The 25000-nt window shown below is 46.2% G+C and overlaps 1 protein-coding gene across 1 annotated transcript in view; it reads left to right on the top strand.

Annotated features, from left to right (window-relative positions):
- Positions 1 to 25000, top strand: part of dachb (dachshund b) — a 43663-nt gene that overhangs the window by 9349 nt on the left and 9314 nt on the right. The window contains exon 2 of the mRNA XM_062561814.1: positions 19883 to 19989. Within this exon, the coding sequence (XP_062417798.1) occupies positions 19883 to 19989 (107 nt within the window). The remainder of the gene's footprint in view (positions 1 to 19882; positions 19990 to 25000) is intronic.

Here is a 25000-nt window from a genome sequence, read left to right as displayed (position 1 = left end):
ACACTGACTCTGGCGCTGACCTTCACACACTTGCATGCGCGCACATCGAACACGCATACGTTTAGAATCATATGGGCTTACGCAGGCAGATGCAAATGGTGGGTTGGCCTACGCACACACACACACGCACACACACACACACGCACACACACACACACACACACACACACCACCAGGTGAATTTAGATAGGATTATCCTCACATACCACTCTGTACAAATAGTGTCAAAAGCCCTGTGTGTGTGTGTGTGTGTGTGTGCACATGTTCTCTTCCTCGTTATGTGTGTACGCCTGCTATATTTGTGTGTGTGGTCGTAACAGTGACATCTGCACTGTTGGCTAAACAGCTTGCGAATATGCTGATAAAAACAACGCCGGCAGCCAAATTTACAACACCTATAAAACACACACACACACACACACACACACACACACACACACTCAGGGGCACAAGCACACACACACACACACACACACATTCGCACACTCAGAGGGCGTATTATGGTGAGATTTACGGTGTGTCTGTGTGTGTGTTTCGGTTTATTGCAGTTTACAGGACAGGGAGAGCGTCTATGTAAGCAACAACTACCCTGTGTGTGTGTTTGTGTGCACGCAGCACATTGAGATGTGTGTTGTGTTAGACAAAGACCCCCAGACTCAATTTTGAAAGCAATATTTTGTATCATATTTGGTCCCAGTTCAACTAAATGATTCTACTTTTCGGTTAGTACCCCCTGTGGTGTTTGTATCGCAGACTTTTAATCTGAAGGTTTGTTTCTTTAAGGGATTTTAACACTATTGAATCCTAGATAAATGGATGTATTTGTCCTTAATGTTTAAGAACAGATGTGCACATGCTAATAAAGATTCACAAAAATATGATATTTATATAATGTAATATTTCAATATCTTATCCACGTACACCAGCAGTAAAGTTTTACAACTTTATTTCCGTTCTTTGGAGGCCTTTTTCCCCTAGTTACAGTCGTTTCCATGGTTCCAGGTTTGATACAGTGTAGCATGGAGCCTAGCTACAGTCGTTTCCATGGTTCCAGGTTTGTTACAGTGTAGCATGGAGCCTAGCTACAATCGTTTCCATGGTTCCAGGTTTGTTACAGTGTAGCATAAAGCCTAGCTACAGTCGTTTCCATGGTTCCAGGTTTGTTACAGTGTAGCATAAAGCCTAGCTACAGTCGTTTCCATGGTTCCAGGTTTGTTACAGTGTAGCATAAAGCCTAGCTACAGTCGTTTCCATGGTTCCAGGTTTGATACAGTGTAGCATGGAGCCTAGCTACAGTCGTTTCCATGGTTCCAGGTTTGTTACAGTGTAGCATAAAGCCTAGCTACAGTCGTTTCCATGGTTCCAGGTTTGATACAGTGTAGCATGGAGCCTAGCTACAGTCGTTTCCATGGTTCCAGGTTTGTTACAGTGTAGCATAAAGCCTAGCTACAGTCGTTTCCATGGTTCCAGGTTTGATACAGTGTAGCATGGAGCCTAGCTACAGTCGTTTCCATGGTTCCAGGTTTGATACAGTGTAGCATGGAGCCTAGCTACAGTCGTTTCTATGGTTCCAGGTTTGATACAGTGTAGCATGAAGCCTAGCTACAATCGTTTCTATGGTTCTAGGTTTGTTACAGTGTAGCATGGAGCCTAGCTACAGTTGTTTCTATGGTTACAGGTTTAATACAGTGCAGCATAGAGACTGTCGTTTCTATGGTCCCAGGCTTGATTCGGGGTCAGTTTTACAGTTTACATATTTGACTGGTGTCTAGAAAAGCAAGGAACAACTATAAGTAGAGGGATTTGTCTTTGGAGGAGGCAGTGACCTCCTATCTCATAGTACAGTGCGTATCGCAACAGCAAACTGTGGAAACGTGTGGGAGTGTGAGAACAGGAGGTCATTAAAACATGCTCAAACATTTTCCGGGATAAATACTAAATACAGCACCATTCTTAAAAAGAGTCAGTGCACTCTTAGCAGAAAAACAGGCTGTGTGTTTATTCAGCCTATATCAGGAGCTCTTAACCTTTTCTCCAGCGGGTAACCCTCACTGAGTAAATTTAGCCTCGGCCTGGGAGACGGAGCTCGCTCCGGTCATCAGGAAACGGGCCGAAGTTTATGTGTAACAATTCACCTGTTGATGAAAAGTTCACGTAGAAAACCAAGACAAAGAGTCCAGCTTTATTACAGTAAGTGGGTCATGCTCACTCCCATTTCAAACTTAGAGCAATATTGATCGAGTATCAAACGAGCGTTCCCTTGTTGACTTGAATTGGTTTGGCTCCAGTTCAAGTCAAATCGCAGCCATGTTTGTTTCTCCGGGTTCAGCTGCAAAGCGTCGACCCGTACGTGTCCACAGCCGCCGCCAACCTACGAGGACGAGAGACGTCAGTGAACTCAACCCGCGGCTTTGCTGCTGGGGAGGGACACGGAGCCTCTGGATGTTTTACGATATCCTGCAGCCGTAGATCAGAACCATCTACCGATAACTATTCTCCACCAGGAAGGGATTCACTTCAACTGCTTCCAGCAGAGTGGACCTTGATTATTGTTGTGTTGCTAAATAGCTCAGAAAAAGGTAAATGTGATTAAATGGATTATAAAATGATTAACAACACATCCATTTACTGTTTTTCCCATTTTCACACCACCATTCACATCCATTTTTGTTTATAATTTGACTGTTTAGACCTTTAGAGTAAGATAAACGATTAGAACTGTAAATCGTTGCACATGTTATCAATAAGTAGTGAGATCTTGTTCTGTATAAAATGTGTGTCTTCAGACCCAAAAGTCTGACTTTAAATCTAGTAAGATAAACTAGTTAAGGTTGAAATATAAGCTTTAATGCGCTTAAAATCGTGTTCAAGTAAACACGCCGATGGAAACGTCCTGGAGGTGGAAAGTGGGTTAGGATTAGTTAGGGTTAGTTAGGGTTAAAGTTAGGATTAGTTAAATAGGCTTAACTAATCCTAACTTTAACACATATATATAATATATATGTGAAAAAACTTCAGGTCATTTAATTTTCAGTCTCAAACTTCAGTCCCAAACAGGAATGTGTGTGAATCTTTCTCCACTCGTCTCATGTTGCCCCCCCCATCCTCCCTCCCCCCCCCCCCCCCCCCCCTCTCTCTATGGTTGGACTTAGACAATGAAAACAATGAATTTGGTGTCTGTTTCTTTCTCTCTCTGTCCCACCCTCCCCCAACTCTTCTTTCCCTTCATCTTGCTCGCCCTCACTCTCTTTCTCGCGGTGACCCTGTGTCACACTCTCTCGACCATGCCAGCAACCCCCCCCCCCGACCCCCCACTTCTGTCTCCTTTTTAATTATAGTTTAGTCTCTCTTCTGTCACTGTGTTATAGTTTTTCACACTGTACTCTGAAATCACTCGCTTTCTATCTCTTTACTGTCCTGTTTTTCTCTTTCCAAAGACTTTTTCTCCCCCCCCCTCCCCCCCCCCTCTCTCTCTCTGTCTTTCTATGTGATTTCATGCTCCAGCTGCTCTATTATCCGTCTGTCTGAGGTTGTGTTAACATCAACAATGCTGCTACACATACACTGATGGGCCGATAGATGGACGGGCAGATAGTCGGGTCGGGTGGATCCTCGTTGAAGCTGCATTTCATTATGCTTCCTTCTTTTTGTCCTCCCCCCCCCCCCTGTTAGTTTATTTAGCTGCAGCTTTAATGCGTTTTTTCAAGTTCAAGCAAATGAAACACGAGTTTAGGAGGAATGAAGGGAAATTAGACTTAACTTAACAAGTTAAAAGGTGTTCAAGGAATTTCTTTTTTTGTTATTGGTTGAGTTTACAGACTTTAAGAAGTGTCCTAATCGTGGCCCCTGAGGAACGCCGCTTCCTTTATGGTTAAAATGTTGATTTGCTGCGGTGTGAATTCTTTCTCCCACGAAGGTGAATCCTTATCGTCACGGTTTATAAAAAGCAAACCTACAATATCTGCAGACGTCACGGATTGGTCGTGGAAAAAAAGACATTTTCACAACTTACACGAGTTTAAACGTGGTTTATAACTCCTGAAAAAAACTCCATCTTTCCAAAAATGAACTTGTGTGGGTGGATCCCTAAAATACAGCGTCTACTTCCTGCAGCGTCTCCTGTAGCGTTTCCTTCATGGTCACAACGAGCCCCTCAGTCCTCCTTCCGTCTCCAAAGCACTTTATTTTGAACTGTTTTCGATTGGTTGTGGACTTTAGTCGTGACCCTCTGGCTCTTTTTCAGCTTGTTTCTAACTTCAGTTCCTCCTGCTTGTTTCCCTTGTCGACTTTTTAAAAATTCTTGATAATGATTTCATTGCGGCGCCGGTGACCTTTGACCTTGAGGTTTACGATGTAATTAGCTGTAGTGTTTGCTTTTATGTTTGCTGACGTGTTTGTGACGAGTCCAGTTCTCCATCCCGGATCTCCACAATAGAGGACCAGAGGGTCCGTCTTTGTCTCCTTTCTCCTCCTCGTTCATTAATCACCCCCCCCCCCCCTCAGCTCCCCCCCCCCGTCCCTCACAGATGTTCCCCTCGCCGGTCAAAACATCTCCGTCTTCTTTTCTTCTTCTCTGCGAGACGACTCCCTTGTTCTTCTTCTGGGTTTGTTTTTCATCTCTTTCTTCATTCTTCAGTTCTGCCCTCGTTCCGTCTCTCCTCCTCGTTTATTTGTCTTTCTCTGCGTCTCCTCGTCCCTTCTCTCCGTCTTGTGAGTGTAAGAGAGACAAAAATCTTTCCACTGTTGTTGTTTGAATTCTTTGGGGATTTGTCAAATCTCGGCCATGTTTGTAGTCTTTCAAGGTTCCCCCCTTTCTAATGTGTTTGTATGTGAAGAGAGAAGGTGTGTGTGTCTGTGTGTGTGTGTGTGTATGTGAGAGAGCTTCCATAACACTCACACAACTTCATGCTTGTGTGTTTATCCACTTCATTAGAGCTGTGGAGCTGTAGAGTGTTTGTGTAGCATTCAAACATCTGTTACACTTTCATGAAAAACTGTCTATGGGAGCCAAAGTTTGTGTGTGTATGTGTGTGTGTGTGTGTGTGTGTGAACTGTTCTTTTAAGTCAAACACACACACACAGGCCTTAAAAGCTGCATTTCCTGCCTCAGAGGATGAAAGCTGCATGATTATTTGTCCTGTGTGTCACAAGAGAGGGTGTGTGTGTGTGTCTGTGTGTGTGTGTGTGAACATGTGGGCTCGGCTGTACGCACCTGCGAGAGTGTGTGTTTTCCTAATGGGATGGTTGTAGGTTAGTTGTGTAGATTGTGTGTGTGTGGGGTGCCCCCCCCCCACCCCCCCCCCCCCCTTTGCTTTGTTTGGGGTGACCTACAAAAGCCACATTCCTGTGCGCCCCCCCATGCTACAGGCTACACACTCTTCCCGGCCTCATTACTCACCACGGAGCTGGAGATCATGACGACGTCCGAGGAGCTTCATCAGAGACCAATAAACAGAGTGTTGTGAGAGGAAGCGACATCTGAGAGCGGCGCTCGTGTGCTGTTTGTGCGCCTTGTGATCCAAGGTCGCCCGATGCACCACAACAGGGTCTCTGAGCGGAAACCGCTTCCTGTTGCTTTAACTAGCAGCTTTTGTTGTGCGTTTGGTCTGTGAGAAGCTCTCATGGAGTTGTGTGTTATTCTGTTTTACATCATGCAAACGGCAGCGTGTTCTTAAAATAAACACCAGGCCCAGTTCTACAACAACGGCTTTAATTTGACCTTTTGGACATTTAATGGACTCTTAGTTTTGCTTCTTTGGATCAGTGACTCCCCTGGTAAGAAATATATATATATATATATCTTTATATAATATTCTGTACTGTGGGTGGAACCTGATGATGTCACAGAGCGCCCCCCCCCCAAAAAAGAACCCTGGTGGAATGATCAGTCAGGTTTAATTAGCAGTGGACTAACGCTGACTCCACTGAAGCCGCTTTGAAAAGGGCTGACGGGGGGGTTTGAGGAGGAGGCTCCCTGATTACAGATTAACTGACCAATGAGCAGCTTTATTAAGAAAAACAAGAGAACTTTAACCCAGCGAAGCACAAGTTGAATCTTTGTTATTGTGTTATTGGAGGGAAGAGACCCATTAAAGACTCGTCTTATTTCACATTTTACCTTCTGCTGCTTTATAGTATAAAAGTACAATATATGTAGTACATACATATACAGTAAAAAGTACAATATGCACCCCTGTCATTCACCTTTCTGATACCTGGTTGTTTACCTCCCAAAATGAAGAGTTATTAATATTGTATTATAATTAGGGCCGGGACTTTAGCGCGTTAATTACGATTAATTAATTACAATGTGAATTAAGATTAATTAATTACACAAAAAAAGACACATTAAACATTTTTTACGCATTTTTACATTTATTTTTTGCACCGCGGAACGTTTCTCACTGGATGAGTTTCGGAAGGACCGATTATACTGGAGCACCAACTAGCGTTCATGACTTCAGACAACAACAAACCACAGTGAACATGAACAAAGAAGCTAACGAGACCGTGTCGGGTGGCCCCATGAATGGGAAATCTTATTATAATAAACACACGGATGGAAGCGTCGATAAGAGCGTGGTTGTGTGCAAGCTGTGCAACAAGGAGCCTCAAGTATCACCTCAACGCAACACAACTAGCAGCTAGCGTGGACGTACAAGGACCCACACCCAACCCACACTGCACCAGATGACTGGTTTAAGGACCAGGGTAACTAAGACCACGTCTGAAAAAATAACCAATGTTCTGAATGTACTTGAAAGTATTGGTCTACTTAAAAAAACATAGTTTACAGAAGGTCTACTTACCTTTAGGCTACCTGAATTTCTGAAAGTACTATATTTCTAAATATGCTATTGCTACACTTGTCTGCTGGAATTGGTTGAACAAAAATCCATAAAAATCTGTGTGAAAAAAATTACTTCTCACTGTTCTCAGGTCAAATATTTATGCAATTAAAATGCGATTAATTTCGATTAATTAATTACAAAGCCTCTAATTAATTAGATTAATATTTCTAATCGAGTCCCGGCCCTAATCGTAATGTTCTTGTAATACAAGATACGGTGATGATTTTGAATTGGTTTGGTTTCAGTGGAAATTTCCTTCATGGCGAAGGCGTTATTCTCATGATCGTGTTTCATTGTTTAGTGTGAATGTTACTTTGATGCTTTCTAGACGTCAATCTCTCGTTTTTTCACCACGACAAACGTCCATAAAACTGCTCGAGATCCAAAAGAAGAAATTTCAGTTGTGAAACTAATCCACAGAAGCTTTTCGGGGGTTACCGTGGGAACGGGAAGGTCCAACAGCGGGTCTGGCCCACGTTTCATGGTGGGAGGAGCTTCTCCATGTGGGCGGAGCCGGGCCCACGCAGCGGCGTCCACCGCTTTGCTTCCTGTTTGTGGAGGCGCAGCTCACAACAACAAACAAATATAAATCAAGCAACATTTAGGCTACGAGGGAACAGAAGTTCCCCTGAAGGAAGGAGAGAGCAAAGCACTTCTATTGTTCCCATGATGTATCCTCGCTGCATCTCCTCTAATTAACAAGATGACTTCTCCTACTCTGTCCCCGTCGGAGGGAGGGTGGGGGAGGGGGGGGGGGGGCGTAGCCGCAGGTCCGATCTGAAGGTCGCTAACGGCACTTGATGTTTAAACCTTTTGTACGAAGCGAGGTTTCTGTGACATTTGATCCGAGGTCAGCGACTCCGTCACCCTGCAGGTGCTTTTATTTTGAAGAAACACAAGTTCTCTAAAGCTAAATGTGGTTAAATGTAAAATATATAATTCAATAAGATGACAAACTTGTGTGTGAAAGTCGGCCACTACTAAAGTTTGTTGTCTGTTATCTGCAGAAATTTACAACTTTTTGAATGTTTGTCATTTTTAACCAGTAACGCTTTTACAGTCTGTGTGTGTGTGTTTAACATTAAAGTTATCACTTTTATAGTCTGTGTGTGTGTGTTTAACATTACCGTTATCACTTTTATAGTCTGTGTGTGTGTGTGTGTGTGCTTGTGTGTGTCTGTGTGTGTGTGTGTGGGTTTCCTTGCATGGACACGCCAACGTACTACGAGGCTGTAATAGAATAAAAGCTTATATGTGTGTGTGAATCTGCAATAATAACATATTGTGTGAGATTCAATGTGTGTGTTTATGAAAGGAAAGAGCTGTGTGTGTCTGTGTGTGTGTGTGTGTGTGTGTCCAGTGTGACCCGGTGTAAACTAATATTGATTCAGCTGTTGGTGTTATACACTAGTCATAAAACTGGACTTACTGTTGGATCCAGGCTTACCTCCTGACTCTGTGTGTGTGTGTGTGTGTGTATGTGCGTGTGTGTGTGTGTGTGCGTGTACCTGGGTGTTTGTGTGTTGACTTGGATTTGGACCATGTGCGGTTCAATTTAGAAAGAACTCAGTTTACGTGTCGAGTGAGGTTTTCTTCCCACTTGAACGCTTCGCACTGAGAAATCAAGCAGATTATGAACGTTGCCATGACGACGTGGAGGCATCTTCGCCACGAGGCTCCTGCAGTCAGTCGTCACACCGAAGTATGCGACTATTCGAAGGAAGTGGCGGTTATTTGACTGAATATCTCTTTTAAATGTTGAAGGGAATGATGGCTTTCAATGACCAGCATGACAAAACGTTCTGGGTTCCTGACGCGATCCGTCACTAAAGAGGGAGGATTTCTCCGGTCGCTCGATGCCATCAGAACATCAGAGGAGGAGGAGGAGGAGACCAAAGACGGAGCAAAAAAAGAATTAGTCAGAAGAACACTAATGTGTTCCTCTCTAACTGTGTGAATACTCAAATGTTTGTTCAACATAAACTTCTCTTCAGGTCGTCTAGTTCGTATTTTTTGGTGACCTCAGCGCACCAGATCTCACAGAGACAGAAGATCTCACAGAGATAGAAGATCTCACAGAGACAGAAGATCTCACAGAGACAGAAGATCTCACAGAGATAGAAGATCTCACAGAAATAGAAGATCTCACAGAGATAGAAGATCTCACAGAGATAGAAGATCTCACAGAAATAGAAGATCTCACAGAGATAGAAGATCTCACAGAAATAGAAGATCTCACAGAGACAGAAGACTCCGATGAACTAAAAAGCTGCAGAGAATGAGATGGAGAACGTGAGAAGGTCTCTTTTTTTGTTTGTTTATAGTCAAGAGATGAACATATATTTGGCGTGTGTGTGTGTGCGTGTGTGTGTGTGCGTGTGTGTGCGTGTGTGCGTGTGTGTGTGTGTGTGTGTGTGCGTGTGTGTGTGCGTGTGTGTGCGTGTGTGCGTGTGTGTGTGCGTGTGTGTATGTGTGCGTGTGTGTGTGTGCGTGTGTATGTGTGCGTGTGTGCGTGTGTGTGTGTATGTGTGCGTGTGTGTGTGCGTGTGTATGAGTGCGTGTGTGTGCGTGTGTGTGTGTGTGTGTGTGCGTGTGTGTGTGTGCGTGTGTATGTGTGTGCGTGTGTGTGTGTGTGTGTGCGTGTGTGTGTGCGTGTGTGTGTGTGTGCGTGTGTGTGTGTGTGCGTGTGTGTGTGCGTGTGTGTGTGTGTGTGTGATGTACGGGGACATTCTAACTCCCCAGAGTCTTCTTCTTCTTCTCTTCCTCACTCTCTCTCTCCCTTTTTTTCATCATCGCTCTTTTCCTTTTTTTGGTGACATTCCTGTCCGCGTTGAGGGTGTCATCCTTGGTTTCTGCTGACTCGTCGCTTCTCACACACTCACACACGCACACACACGCACACACACGCACAGACACACACAGACACACACTCCAGCTGTTGGGAGTGTGGGCGTTTATTGGATTGTCTGTGTCCTCTATTTGGATAAGGAGAAAGGACAGAGGGAGCGAGAAGGAAAGGAGGAAACGAAGGAGGACAAGGAGCAACACGGGAGAGGACAGAAGAAGAATCAGAGGACGACGTTTACCAAGAATACGAATAAAAGATTAGAAACACAAGCATCGTAATAATGTATTTATATTATAGTACTTATTCCTCAGTTTAATGCACTATTTTGATGGATTATTTATCTCACACAAGGCTTTGAAAGAGCTTCTGCAGCTTCTGTAAAGAGCAAAGAAATTATTTTGCACAATACAAAACATGTTGGTGGTTCGTTTGAGTTTCACAGCTGGTTTAATTCCTCCAAATTCTGTAGAAAATAACCAGTCGACCAATGAAATAATAAAAAGTTTGGAAGAGAGAGAGAGAGAGAGGGAGGGAGAGAGAGAAAAGTTGGTATAGGTGGAGAGAGCAGATGCTGCGAGAGAACAATGGAGGGGGGGGGGGGGGCGTAAATGATGGTCGGTGAAAGAGGGCGAGAGTAAAAATGAAGGGAGAAGGAGAGATGAAAGATGACAGGCGTGGGAGGCAGCGGGCGAGCAAGGGGGAGAGAGAGAGAGAGAGAGAGAGATATGTAAAAGATGTTGAGGGGGAAACAGAAGCCGATGAGGGGGGGGGGGGGTGTGAAAGAGAGAGATGACAGCACCATGAAGAAGAAGAGGAGGAGGAGGAGGAGGAGGAGAAGAGGTGAGCGTCCTTGCACTGTCAGGGGCGATCGATGGCACATCATTTACATTACACTGACTTAACTGCAGGGGGGGGGGGTTGAGGGGGGGTGAGATTGATAGATATAGATATAGAGAGTGGAGTGAGGAAAGGACAGGTAGAAGAAGAGAGAAGGATGGACGGAGGGGCAGAACATTAACTACAGCTGAAGAGAGATGGAGAGATGGGGAAGATAAAAAAAGGGGGGGGGGTGGAATTGATCGGATGGTCGGGGCAAGTCTTTCTCTTTCCTTTACTGCCCTTCTTCACCCCCCCCCTCATGTGTCACATGTCTCTCCTCATTACTTTCATCCCTCCTTCTCTCTCTCTTCATCTCAGAGCACTCTGTGTTACAAATGCCTTTTAGAGCTAAATGCTAACATGCTCACGTCGACAATGCTAACATTATTCCCTTCATCCCTCCCCAAGACTGTGCTCATTTACGTAAGCAGTACCATAGAAGGTGGGATGAGCTGATTAGCTCCCTGACTAGCCACCGCTAAAAAATCACAATTTAAAAATCCTGAATGGCTGAAGATGAATCTGCACGTTTCCTGGACTTATTTTATTTTGAAATCTCTCTCTCCCTCTTTATGTATCTCTGCTCATGCCCCCCCCCCCTCCCCCCTCCCCCCGCACACCATATGTGACATTCCTTCTTGATGTGGCGCATTGAAAACTTCCTGTTGTTATAGTTTGTTATGGCGCTCTTCAAAGAGATGGTGTTGAAGGGGGGGGGGGGGGGGGGGCATGTAGTCTGTTATAGTTTTACCTCTTAAATGCTAACACGTGAGAGCACCCTGTATGAATTATCCCAGTGTGTGTGTGTGTGTGTGTGTTTGTCTGCATGCCTAGGAAGTAAGGTAATGACGCTTAAAGCCATCACACACACACACACACACACACACAGACACACACACACACACACACACACACACAGACAGGCAGACACACGTTAGCCCATCGACCTGTATAACTTGTCTCGTCAGCGATTGTGTGTCGCCCCTCTCTGTGTGTGTGTGTGTGTGTGTGTGTAGTGTTTAATATTTAATACGTTGCTGGTTAAAAATGCAGAAGTGTTTTTGTCTCCTGTCCCGTAGCACACCTGTTCCTCTGGAGGGAGAGTAGCTGAAGGTTGGATGGATGGATGGATGGAGATATTTATGGAGAGAAGGATGAAAATGTGGATGGATGGATGGATGAAAAGGAGATGGATGTGAAAAAAGGAGAGGTGGACACAAGGCTGGATGGAGGATGAATTGGATGGATGGTTTGTGAAAAGATGGATAGTGGATTGGGAGTGGATGGATGAATGGATGGATGGATGGATGGTTGGATTATAAAGATAGTGGGATTGTTAAATGGAAAGACATAAATGTGTATATTGTGCTGTGCATGTATATATTATACATATGTCTATGTGTGCATGACAGATACATGACAGATGATTGAGAGATGGATGAAGGGATGAGGTGATTGAGAGTTGGATGAAAGGATGAAGTTATTGAGAGATGGATGAACTGACGAATGGATGAAGGGATGATGTGATTGAGAGATGGATGAAGGGATGAGGTGATTGAGAGGTGGATGAAGGGATGAGGTGATTGAGAGATGGATGAAGGGATGAGGTGATTGAGAGGTGGATGAAGGGATGATGTGATTGAGAGATGGATGAAGGGATGATGTGATTAGCACAGCGAGGTGTGGATGGATGAGTATGATGAGAAGAGAAGGTAACAGATGAACAGAGGGATGCTTTTTAAGGTGATTCCTCATATTATTATTTTCGCTCTACTTCCCTTATCGATCAATAACAATTATTGGCCACATCTGTCTCTCTTTTATATCCGTCTGTTTCTGCTCCTCCCTCCATCTTTTCACGCTCTTGTCAAAAAAAAAAGGCCGAAGAAGAGAGAGGCCGAAACGCACGCACACACACACACACACACACACAAAGACGCGCACAGACACCTACACACGCGCACACAATGAAGTCATTCATCTGTCCAATCAAAGAGGCGGAAGCCTGGAGGAAAGTAAACATCCATCTCCCCCCCCCCCCCCCCCTCTCTCTCTGTCTCTGTGTCTCTCGTTCTCTCCGTGAGCGTCCATGATTATGATGTCCCTGTGTGTGTGTGTGTGTGTGTGTGTGTAGATCCCATTTCTCTGGTGTCTCTTTAAAAAGAATAGATTGTTCTTCTTCTTTTGCTACAAACAAAGAGTAAAGACGCACACGGTAAAAGAGAGAGAGAGACGGGGGGGGGGACAGACGTCTCACACGATTCATGATGGAGGAGAAGTGTTGGGGAGACGGAAAACAGACAGAGACAGGGGGGGGGGGGGGTGGACAGAGAGAGACAGGGGCAGGTGGAGACAGATGGACGGAGACCAAAATAAAGATGTGAAGAAAGACAGAGAAAAGGGAAGGAAAAAAGAGATAAAGAGACACAAATGAAGGGAGACAGATGGACAGAAAAAAAGACGAGTGGAAGAAGGAGACCAGGAGAGAGACGGACAGAAGACAAATGTATAGAAGGATTTAGAGAAAGAAGGAGGGATGTAGAGGAAGTAGGAAAGAAGGAGGGATGTAGAGGAAGAAGGAAAGAAGGAGGGATGTAGAGGAAGACGGAAAGAAGGAGGGATGTAGAGGAAGTAGGAAAGAAGGAGGGATGTAGAGGAAGTAGGAAAGAAGGAGGGATGTAGAGGAAGTAGGAAAGAAGGAGGGATGTAAAGGAAGAAGGAAAGAAGGAGGGATGTAGAGGAAGTAGGAAAGAAGGAGGGATGTAGAGGAAGACGGAAAGAAGGAGGGATGTAGAGGAAGTAGGAAAGAAGGAGGGATGTAGAGGAAGTAGGAAAGAAGGAGGGATGTAGAGGAAGTAGGAAAGAAGGAGGGATGTAGAGGAAGTAGGAAAGAAGGAGGGATGTAGAGGAAGTAGGAAAGAAGGAGGGATGTAGAGGAAGTAGGAAAGAAGGAGGGATGTAAAGGAAGAAGGAAAGAAGGAGGGATGTAGAGGAAGTAGGAAAGAAGGAGGGATGTAGAGGAAGAAGGAAAGAAGGAGGGATGTAGAGGAAGTAGGAAAGAAGGAGGGATGTAGAGGAAGTAGGTCCGTTGTGAAGGAAAGGACAGACAGACATAAATAAAGACAGAGAGGGACAGAATTGTCGCAGAGGTAGTGACATTATCATTTGACCTCCGGTTGGGGGAGGACAGGAGGCGAGGGGGGGGGGGGATGGGGGGGGAGACAGGAGATGGATGGAGAGACGGCAGATTGATGGAGCGAAATACAAAAAGACACTGAAGCAGAAAAAGAAGAAGGAGGCGTGTTTGTTAAAACGACTTTACTCCCTTTAAAGGGACACAATAAACATGAATAAGAATATAAACGTGCTTTGTGTTGTAAAACAGGGAGAAATAATTATACTTAACAATTAATATATATTATAAATAATAAAAAAAACAGAAATATTACAAAGATAAATAATAAAGTACACAAAAAACAAATGAATAACAATAATATTAGAAGAAAAGTTTTAGAATAAAATGAAACATTTAAAAACATTTGAACGTTAAATAACTCTCTGAAAAGAACACGTTTCATTATCTATATTTTATTAAGAATCTAAAGATTACAAAGGACGGGAACTAAAAAACACCAGATGAAAGAGGAACAACAACAACGAATAAACAACAACGACAACAACAACCGCAGAACCAGAGAAGAAGAAAAGGACGATCAGCTGATGGAGATAAAAGAAAAGATGAAAGATTCCAGCTAAAGAGGGTTGACCCCTCGCCCCCCCCCCCCCACCCCCTCGTATTGACCGCAGCCGGCTTTGATAAACTGCAATGCGTGTGTGTGTGTGTGTGTGTATGCGTGTGCGTGTGTGTGTGTGTGTGTGTTTGTATGTGTGTGTGTGTGTGTGTGTGTGTGTGTGTATGTGTGTGTGTGTATGTGTGTGTGTGTATGTGTGTGTGCGTGTGTGTGTGTGTGACCTCTGCACGTTCCAAGCTAAATCAATCTGTCAAACGGGTTAGCGAGACCGTGCTTATTCACCGCCATGCCTGTTTGTGTGTGTGTTTGTGTGTGTGTGTGATGGTGTGCGTGTGTGTGTGTGTGTGATGGTGTGTGTGTGTGACCGACCCTGAACGGCCATCAGAGCCAATGACGGAGTATTGATCAAGGCTCCGTCGCCATAGAAACGGCCCTTCGGGAGGACAGGCGAGGGTGCGCGTGTGTCAAAGTGGGAAGGCTTACTTCAAGGTGGCTCATCAGATCGCCCTGTGTGCGTTTGTGCGTTTGTGTGTGTGAGAGAGAAATGTCAGCTTCATCTTTTCCATCCGTTCGTTTTGTTTATTCTGAGCAAATTAAAAAGGTCACTGGAATAAAACAAAAAGTAACATATGCAGCGAACATTTCTAAGCTGCTGCGTATCAGTTTAATGAACAATAAATGACCTCTTTAATAATGAGACAGTCACTGTCCTCCTGCTCCTCAGCCTCCTCCATCGAGGCAGGAGAACGTGTAGATATTCACTGCAGAGCAGCTTTTAAATGTGGATCAAAGGGTGGAGAGTTTACCAGAGGCCCCGCCCCCAAGCAAAGACATCCAATAATAATGTCCTACATCAAACTATTTCTCTACAACTTACACGTAATGTCCAGAGATGGTAGGCTGACTCCACAAGGTAAAGGTGGAGGTCATGTCCAGAGATGGTAGGCTGACTCCACAAGGTAAAGGTGGAGGTCATGTCCAGAGATGGTAGGCTGACTCCACAAGGTAAAGGTGGAGGTCATGTCCATAGATGGTAGGCTGACTCCAGAAGGTAAAGGAGGAGGTCATGTCCATAGATGGTAGACTGACTCCAGAAGGTAAAGGTGGAGGTCATGTCCATAGATGGTAGGCTGACTCCAGAAGGTAAAGGTGGAGGTCATGTCCATAGATGGTAGGCTGACTCCAGAAGGTAAAGGTGGAGGTCATGTCCATAGATGGTAGGCTGACTCCAGAAGGTAAAGGTGGAGGTCATGTCCAGAGATGGTAGGCTGACTCCAGAAGGTAAAGGTGGAGGTCATGTCCAGAGATGGTAGGCTGACTCCAGAAGGTAAAGGTGGAGGTCATGTCCAGAGATGGTAGGCTGACTCCAGAAGGTAAAGGTGGAGGTCATGTCCATAGATGGTAGGCTGACTCCACAAGGTAAAGGTGGAGGTCATGTCCATAGATGGCAGGCTGACTCCAGAAGGTAAAGGTGGAGGTCACGTCCATAGATGGTAGGCTGACTCCACAAGGTAAAGGTGGAGGTCATGTCCAGAGATGGTAGGCTGACTCCAGAAGGTAGAGGTGGAGGTCATGTCCATAGATGGTAGGCTGACTCCAGAAGGTAAAGGTGGAGGTCATGTCCATAGATGGTAGGCTGACTCCACAAGGTAAAGGTGGAGGTCATGTCCATAGATGGCAGGCTGACTCCAGAAGGTAAAGGTGGAGGTCACGTCCATAGATGGTAGGCTGACTCCAGAAGGTAAAGGAGTAGGTCATGTCCAGAGATGGTAGGCTGACTCCAGAAGGTAAAGGTGGAGGTCATGTCCAGAGATGGTAGGCTGACTCCAGAAGGTAAAGGTGGAGGTCATGTCCAGAGATGGTAGGCTGACTCCAGAAGGTAAAGGTGGAGGTCATGTCCATAGATGGTAGGCTGACTCCAGAAGGTAAAGGTGGAGGTCATGTCCATAGATGGTAGGCTGACTCCACAAGGTAAAGGTGGAGGTCATGTCCATAGATGGCAGGCTGACTCCAGAAGGTAAAGGTGGAGGTCACGTCCATAGATGGTAGGCTGACTCCACAAGGTAAAGGTGGAGGTCATGTCCAGAGATGGTAGGCTGACTCCAGAAGGTAAAGGTGGAGGTCATGTCCATAGATGGTAGGCTGACTCCAGAAGGTAAAGGTGGAGGTCATGTCCATAGATGGTAGGCTGACTCCACAAGGTAAAGGTGGAGGTCATGTCCATAGATGGCAGGCTGACTCCAGAAGGTAAAGGTGGAGGTCACGTCCATAGATGGTAGGCTGACTCCAGAAGGTAAAGGAGTAGGTCATGTCCATAGATGGTAGGCTGACTCCAGAAGGTAAAGGTGGAGGTCATGTCCATAGATGGTAGGCTGACTCCACAAGGTAAAGGTGGAGGTCACGTCCATAGATGGTAGGCTGACTCCAGAAGGTAAAGGAGTAGGTCATGTCCATAGATGGTAGGCTGACTCCACAAGGTAAAGGTGGAGGTCATGTCCATAGATGGTAGGCTGACTCCAGAAGGTAAAGGTGGAGGTCATGTCCATAGATGGTAGGCTGACTCCAGAAGGTAAAGGTGGAGGTCATGTCCATAGATGGTAGGCTGACTCCAGAAGGTAAAGGTGGAGGTCATGTCCATAGATGGCAGGTCATGTAACCACAGTAAGGAGAATGCTCCAGGATGTGCAGTAGAAGTGATGCTCTTCCCTGGACCTTCTGACCGATGCAGGTATTGATCCAGAAGAAGGAGCAGTTTCTTCTGCTTGTTGTGTCATTTCTTTTGTTCTTGCGTTGTGTTGCCAATTTATGAACGTGAATGTCTGCATCCTCTCCTTCTCATGGAGTGAATGAGGTTGGGGGGTCAAAGGTCACCCGCCTGCCTCTCAGAGTTGCACGGAGGCCACGTGAGGGGTTGGAAGTAACAAGTGAATGTAGGTCAATGGACTGTGTGTGTGTAGCCAGGCGTGTGCGTCTAAATGCAAGTGTGTACCCGCAGCATACAAGTGATGTGTGTGTATGTGTGTGTGTGTGTGACCTGCTCTTTGTTCCTGTGCTCGGTGCGGTAAGGAGAGCGGACCGTTGACGAGGATTAATGCCCAACATATGGCAAGCCTACGGGACGCACAAACACACACACAGACACACACTCACACTCTGCAGTCATTACTCTGAACAAAGAACTGTAAGGCTAATGAGAAGGCGATATCATGTGTCCTTTGCACACCCTCACACACACATGGCATGGACTCACATGGATACACATACACACCTTAATGTGGCTGACACACGGATGGATGCAGATGAACACACACACACAGACACACACCTGGTATGGCAACATGTAACCATTGTGAGCATGTGTGTGAGTTGAAAGGAAGGGGGGTTGATGGAAAGACTTTAAGGTTTGAATGCAAACACCTGTCTATTTGTGTGTGTTTGTTTGTGTGTGTGTGTGTGTGCGTGTGTGTGTGTGTGTGTGTGTGCGTGTGTGTGTGTGTGTGAGAGAGAGAAAGACTGTGTGTGTTGTACAGGTGTGTGTTTCTGAGTGGAGGGGAGGTGAAGCAGAGTTCAGAGGGATACTGAAAGTTCAATGTTTTTATTTCTTCATGCTCCTCTGCCTCACTCAATATGTGTGTGTGTGTGTGTGTGTGTGTGTGTGTGTGCGTTTTTCACGTAACTGATCACACCCCAAAACCTTGTCGAGGCATATTTTTTCCCTCTGCATTTTCACTCCCTCCTCCTCTCCCTTCGGGATCTGACCGACATTCCCACACCTCACTCACAACTATCTCCGGACTGCAGCTGACCTTCCATCAATTCATCATCATATCACAAAGACCTGAAACTATGGACTGAGACCATAAACTCATGTTTACAATGTTTACTGAGGGAATAAATCAAGAGAGAAGTAGAGTCATTTCCTCATAGACGTCTATGGGAGCAGAGGAGTCGCCCCCTGCTGGTCACTACACAGAAGTAGAGTCATTTCCTCATAGACGTCTATGGGAGCAGAGGAGTCGCCCCCTGCTGGTCACTACACAGAAGTAGAGTCATTTCCTCATAGACGTCTATGGGAGCAGAGGAGTCGCCCCCTGCTGGTCACTACACAGAAGTAGAGTCATTTCCTCATAGAGGTCTATGGGAGAGTTTAACCTATTTGTCCCAGTTTAGTTGTGGTGCTTCTGGCTCAGTGAACTCTTAAATGTCATATTCCTTTATTTCAGGTGTCCACTCCATTATTTCCTGCATTCTATTTTCATCCGGTGACGCTGTGCTGAGTGCAGCTTTGAGTTCTCTCTCACTCGCTCTAGGTGTAAATGACTTTGGACGGCCATCTGTTACTGAGCCACCCTGCAGAGAGTTGGCCTGCATGCACACCTCCTGTGTGTGTGTGTGTGTGTGTGTGTGTGTGCCCGCGCGCCTTCCTTTATGTTCAGTGGCATGTGTGCAGTTACTGTATTCATGTATTTCTGTCTACGTGCACATGCATAATACAGCAGGTTAGGTGTGTGTGTGTGTGTGTGTGTAAGAAATACTTGTGTTGTAATGGTGTAGGCAGCTCACATGCTTATGTAGAACATGGACTAGTGTGTGTGTGTGTGTGTGTGTGTGCGACACACTGTTTTACATCCATGTTAGCCTATTTAGCCCCAGTCCACGCTAACGCCTCCTCTTCATGTCTCTCTCATTTAAACAAACTACTTACTTTGTCATTTGACAAAGTAAAATCCTTTGATACACATTACGTTGTATTGGGGCTGTTCAGTTTCCTGCCTGACACCTCTTCACAATAAAAGCCTTCCAGGTGGAAAGACTAAGTCTTTAGCTCAGGGCCTTAGATAACTTACCTACAGGTGAGGAGAAGTCCGTGGCTTTGTGGGGTATTTAGGACGTCTCTTGGGTATTTCAAGGCGTTTCTCGGGTATTTAGGATGTCTCTTGGTTTTTTCAGGGTGTTTCTTGGGTATTTTTGGGGTGTTTGGTAGTAGGTGGAGGTGTGAAGAGGCCTTCCTGTAGTCGTGTCGGTGATATGGTTCTGTTCAGCCGACCCGCTGGCGAGTCGTCCTGCAGTCTGACACCATGTTTAAGGTGGTAATAATATAAAGATAGAAGTTGTGGCCTCGGTGGTCACTGGCAGCGAGATATATATAATAAAACGTAATACACATATATCGTAGTATTTCATGTGGAAGGACATTTTAACAAAATGGTACAGTCACATAGTCCGGGATACAGGATGCATGTCCCTCTGTCCCTCTGTCCCTCTGTGTCTCTGTGTCTCTGTGTCTCTGTCCCTCTGTCCCTCTGTCCCTCTGTCCCTCTGTCCCTCTGTGTCTCTGTGTCTCTGTCCCTCTGTCCCTCTGTGTCTCTGTGTCTCTGTGTCTCTGTGTCTCTGTCCCTCTGTCCCTCTGTGTCTCTGTGTCTCTGTGTCTCTGTCCCTCTGTGTCTCTGTGTCTCTGTGTCTCTGTCCCTCTGTCCCTCTGTCCCTCTGTGTCTCTGCCCCCCCCTCCCCGCCCGCGTGGGAGTAACTGCTCTCTCTTCTCTCCCCTCCAGCTCTCGTCCGGGCCGTCCTCCGAAGCGTTGCTCTGGTGCCGGGATCCAGGAAAGCCCGAGGCTGCTGCACCCGGGCCTGCTGTCCCCCAACCTGCTGTCCCACACCGGTGAGAGACAGCGTGTGTGTCTGTGTGTGTGCGTGTGTGCGTGGGATGATGGCCGTTTTTTAAAATGTCTTTGCTTCCTCGTTTTATTCCTCGGTCTTGTGTTTAGTTAAGGTTACACTTTAACTTTATATGAGGCGGATGGCTGTGCTCTTAAAGGGCCAGTCCAACGCTAAACGTTAGCATGCTAACAGGCTGCATCGGCCTCACTCCTCCTTCTCCTCCCTCATTCCCTTTCATCCTGATGTCTTTGATTTTCTTTTTTCTTCCCTCCCTTCTGCCCCCCCCCTGAATCTACTTATACTTCCACACCTCCTCCTCACCCTTTACCTTCCTCCTCTCATCCTTCTCCTTCATCGTCCCTTCCTCCACCTCCTCTTCCTTGCTCCTTCATGGGGGGTTTCTTTGGCGAAGGGTCAATGGGCGGAAACAGAAGTCTGTGAGAGAGAGAGGGAGAGAGAGAGGGGGGGGGGGGGAGAGAGAGAGAGAGAGAGGGAGAGAGGGGGAGAAATGGAGAGACGGAAGGAGTCGCCGGAGGAGATGAGGAAACCTAAAAACGAGTGCCAGAGGGAGGAAAAGGGAGCAAAGGATGGGGGAGAAAGACAGATTGTTGAGGAGTTGAGGACAAACAAGACGGAGGGAAGGAATAAAGATGTTTATGAAGAGAGAGAGAGAGAGAGGGAGAGAGAGGGCGAACGAGTGCAGGCTGCATGGTGGTGTGATGAATGACACGTCTCTGGGGTCCCACTCCTCCATCTGTCCATCCCTCCTCCCTCCCTCCCTTTTTCTCAACTCTTCTTCCTCCCTTTTCATTCCTTCCTCCGACTCTTCCTTTCCTTACCTCATTCTCCCCTTTTTATTCCTCCTTACCTTTGTAATTCATCTCTTCATCCCTTCCTCCCCTCTTCCTCCTCCCTTTTTTCGTTCCGTCCTCATCTTCCCTCCATTTGCATTATCGTCTTCATTTTTCTGTACATCCCTCTTTCTCAACTTTGTTCCTTTCTCTATTTTCTCCTTTAATCATGCTTCCTTTCTTACATCTTTGTAACTCTAAGTGTCTCTTTTTCCTTCCTCTGTCGCCTCCTTCCTTGTCTCCTTCAGGCCTCCCTCCCTCCTGTTTGACCTTTTGTTCTTGCTTCCTATCTTTCATTCGTTTGCTGCCCTCATTCATCGGTAACATCTTACCTCCCACTCTTCCCTCTAATTTCCTCTCCTCCTCTTCCTTTTCATCTCCCTCCCTTCCTCCGTCCTCAGTTTTCTTACTCTCCTCTCGTCTCTCCCTCCTTCTCTCTCTTATGACTTCCCATCTCGCCCCACCTTCCCTGCTTTTCTTTTCCTCTCCTTCATTGACATTTTCCGTCCTTCCTTCCCTTCGTTACTTCCTTATTTCCCTTCCTCCTGCCTCGTTTTATACCTCCTCCCATGATCTCTTCCTCTTCTTCATCCCTCCCTTCCTTGGACTCTTTCATCTCTCCCCCATTTTGTCTACTCGTTGTTCTTCTTCCTCTCACCTTGCATTTGTCCATTTTCCTTTTTCATCCCTCCTTCCCTCCTTTCCTCCATCCTCCTTCTGTCCCCTTTACAGTCACCATTGGCCTCCTTCCTTCTCTCTCTCTCTCTCTCTCTCTCTCCAGGATAAATAAAACATGGTTGTGTTTAGTGACATATGGACACAGCTCACTGTGGCATACTAATGACACACACACACACACACACACACACACACACACACACACACACACACACACGCACACACACACACACACACACACGCACACACACACGCACACACACACGGACACTAACATCAGGTATGTGTGTGTGTGCTCTGAAATGTGTGTGTTTGTCGGAACATTAGTGGAACCCAGAGAAAACATTTGCTCACTTATGATCGCTCATTAGACACACACACACACACACACACACACACACACACACACACACACACACACACACACAGTATATATATACAACACACACACACTTGGCAGTCGTCGGATGTTCCCCTCAGTCACACACACACACACACACACACAGAAGGTGTTGGTCGTCTAAGCGGCCCCGCGTCCATGGAGACGCCTCGTTGCCGGGGGAGACGGGCTGTTGTTTACGACCTCGCGGGCGCCACGGCGATGGGGGGCATCAGCCAATCACAGATGGACATTCATCACACTGTTAGAAACACACAGAACAGAGAGTTTGGAGAGAAAAAAGGGTGAGGTGATGAGCAGCAGAAGAAGACAGGGGGAGGAAAGTAGAGGAGGAGGAGGAGGAGGAGGAGGAGGAAACAGAAGGTAGGATGAACATAAAAAGTCATATTAAACAACTTAAAAGTGGAAAGATTTTGAGCAAAAGTAAAGGAAGACAAAACGGAGGACGGAAAATAAATAAAAATAAAAAGCAGGTAACAGACAAAAGGTGGTCAGAGGAAGGAGGAAGTGAGGAGAGAGGAGAGGAAGGACGAAGGAGGCAGAGGAAGGAAGGGATGAAGGGAAGAAGGAAAAGGCTAAAATGGGATGAATTGAACCGATGGAGGGATGACAACAAGAGAGTGATATCAGTTTAATTGGCCTCATCTTCCTTAACAAAGACGCTGTGATGATAAGCGTGGGAGTGTGTGTGTGTGTGTCTGTGTGTGTGTGTGTGTGTGTGTGTGTGTGTGGTAACCTATGCAGGGTGCTGCAGCACTCATTTGACTTGTTAATTCACTTCAAAAACTGCTCAATGCTTTGCCTTGTCTTCTCACACACACACACACACACACACACACACACACACACAGTTCGGACATAGAGGCAAATTAACACAACTACAAACACTATGCACACAGATATTATTTTTTTAAAACCCAATCAAATGCACACACACACACACACACACACAAAGCTTGAACCCACAACTCTGGAACAAATACACTTGTTTGTGGAGTAAAACGCAGACATCCACATGTGGCACAAATGCACACATTTACTCCTCTTGTGCACCAACGCACACTGAAACACTTTTGAAGACACACACACAAACACACAAGTACTCTGTGTAGGTTACAGATGAAGTGCTTTCAATCAAAGAATACACTCATCTGAGGACTCTTATGTGCACCTGCAGAGAGGGGGGGGGGGGGGTCTGAAGAGGACTAAAGTGACATGAAGTCCTTTTCATCTCTCCTCCTCCTCTTCTTTTTTCCACCTCCTGCATCTATATGACAACACACACACACACACACACACGAGGGCCTCCCACCGGTTGCGTCCGTTACCACGGAAACCGCGGCACTATTTCTGCTGAATGGCCGATGCGTACGTGGGGTAAGTGTCCTCCTGGTGGGTTGGTATCCTCTTGATGGACGGATGTGGAGACATGGAGGAGGAGACGTGGAGGGAGAGACAGGGAGGAGGAGACGTGGAGGGAGAGACAGGGAGGAGGAGACGTGGACGGAGAGACCGGGAGGAGGAGACGTGGAGGAGGAGACATGGAGGAGGAGACGTGGAGGAGGAGACGTGGAGGGAGAGACAGGGAGGAGGAGACGTGGAGGAGGAGACATGAAGGAGGAGACGTGGAGGAGGAGATGTGGAGGAGAAGACATGGAGGAGGAGACGTGGAGGAGGAGACATGGAGGAGGAGACGTGGAGGAGGGGACATGGAGGAGGAGACGTGGAGGAAGAGATGTGGAGGAGGAGACATGGAGGAGGAGACATGGAGGAGGAGACGTGGAGGAGGCCTGAGCAGCGCCCAGAGGTCCTGCGGTCTGCTGCTGGCGCCCCCTGTGGACGGGCGAGGTCCCTGCAGAAGACAAACCAAACAGAACCAATCAAACGGAAGCTTCCAGCTGTCGGGGCTCCTGCTTCAGTTTGCATCGTTAGCGCCTTTAGCATCGTTAGCTCAGCCGTCGCCATGTTGAGAACCAGTTAGAGGCAATGAAATGCTATGAATATTAACCAGAAGTTAATATGTACTTTTTGTTTTACTTAGTTACAGACGTAACATTTTACAATTGAAATACATAAATGTATTATAGTTAAAAATGATTGTAATTAAAAATTGTTTTAAATTTATGAGCAGCAGATACAGAAATACAAACTCTTCTTTAAGTGTAAATCCCTCAAAACTGCACATTCACTGTTGTTGAGCCCAAACTGAAGAAGCATAAGTGGAGATAATCTCCGTGGAAAACAAAACAGGAGCTAATAATAATAAAGAAAACGGTTTAATTAGATGATTTCTACTAAATCCACGAGGTAACGAACCATAAAAACCTCATGAAAAAAGAAAAACAGATATTTGCTTTAGAAAGTTGCTCTTTGCCGAATGATAAGTGAAATAAACACTTCTTTACATCTTGGTGAGAAGTTCTACAGTCAGATTCAGGTGTGCTGCAGTCTCTGAGACGTCTTTAAGTAAAAAAAACGTCGTCCCTGAAGGCGACACAAGATGGCCGCCGGGAAAAGGGTTCCAAATGGGCGGCGCGGCGAGAGCTAAAGACGGGCCACCTAAGTGCGGTCTGACTCAGCTGGTCTAATCGGCACTCCGAGGAAGAGGAGGAAGAAAAAAAACAAAAAGACAACAGTGCGTTTTCTAAATCCAGAACACAAAGAGCAATTCCTCCGTTTTTCCTGTTTGTTTTTTTCAAAGTGTCACTCCGCCTCCGAGAGAGCACTCCGTCAGAGGCGGAGGTGCAGCGGATTAAATATTAACCACCGGCGCTCAAATGGGGTGAGTTTCACGCGAGCTCGAGAGCCGGGGGGGGGTTTAGGCCTCTTGAAGATCACCAAACAGCCTCCAACAACCAACCCGGAGCTCTTAGAGACCCTTTTACCGGAGGAGGTCCACTTTCCCTCCTGAAGACCGAGCAGCGCCGAGTCCTGAGTCCCGATCGCAGGCTTGAAACATTTAAGAGCTCCGGACCGACGGGGCGTGTGGGTCTGTGGTCACGAGGTCTCCGACAAAGCGGTTCTGTTTTACACCAGAGACTCGGGGGGGGGGGGGGGGGCTTTTTAACACGTTTTCTCACAGC

The sequence above is a fragment of the Pungitius pungitius genome, chromosome 1, assembly GCF_949316345.1.
Source record: "Pungitius pungitius chromosome 1, fPunPun2.1, whole genome shotgun sequence".
Lineage (NCBI taxonomy): Eukaryota > Metazoa > Chordata > Actinopteri > Perciformes > Gasterosteidae > Pungitius > Pungitius pungitius.
The sequence above is the reverse complement of the archived record's forward strand: the minus strand, read 5'-3'. Positions and strand labels throughout refer to the sequence as shown.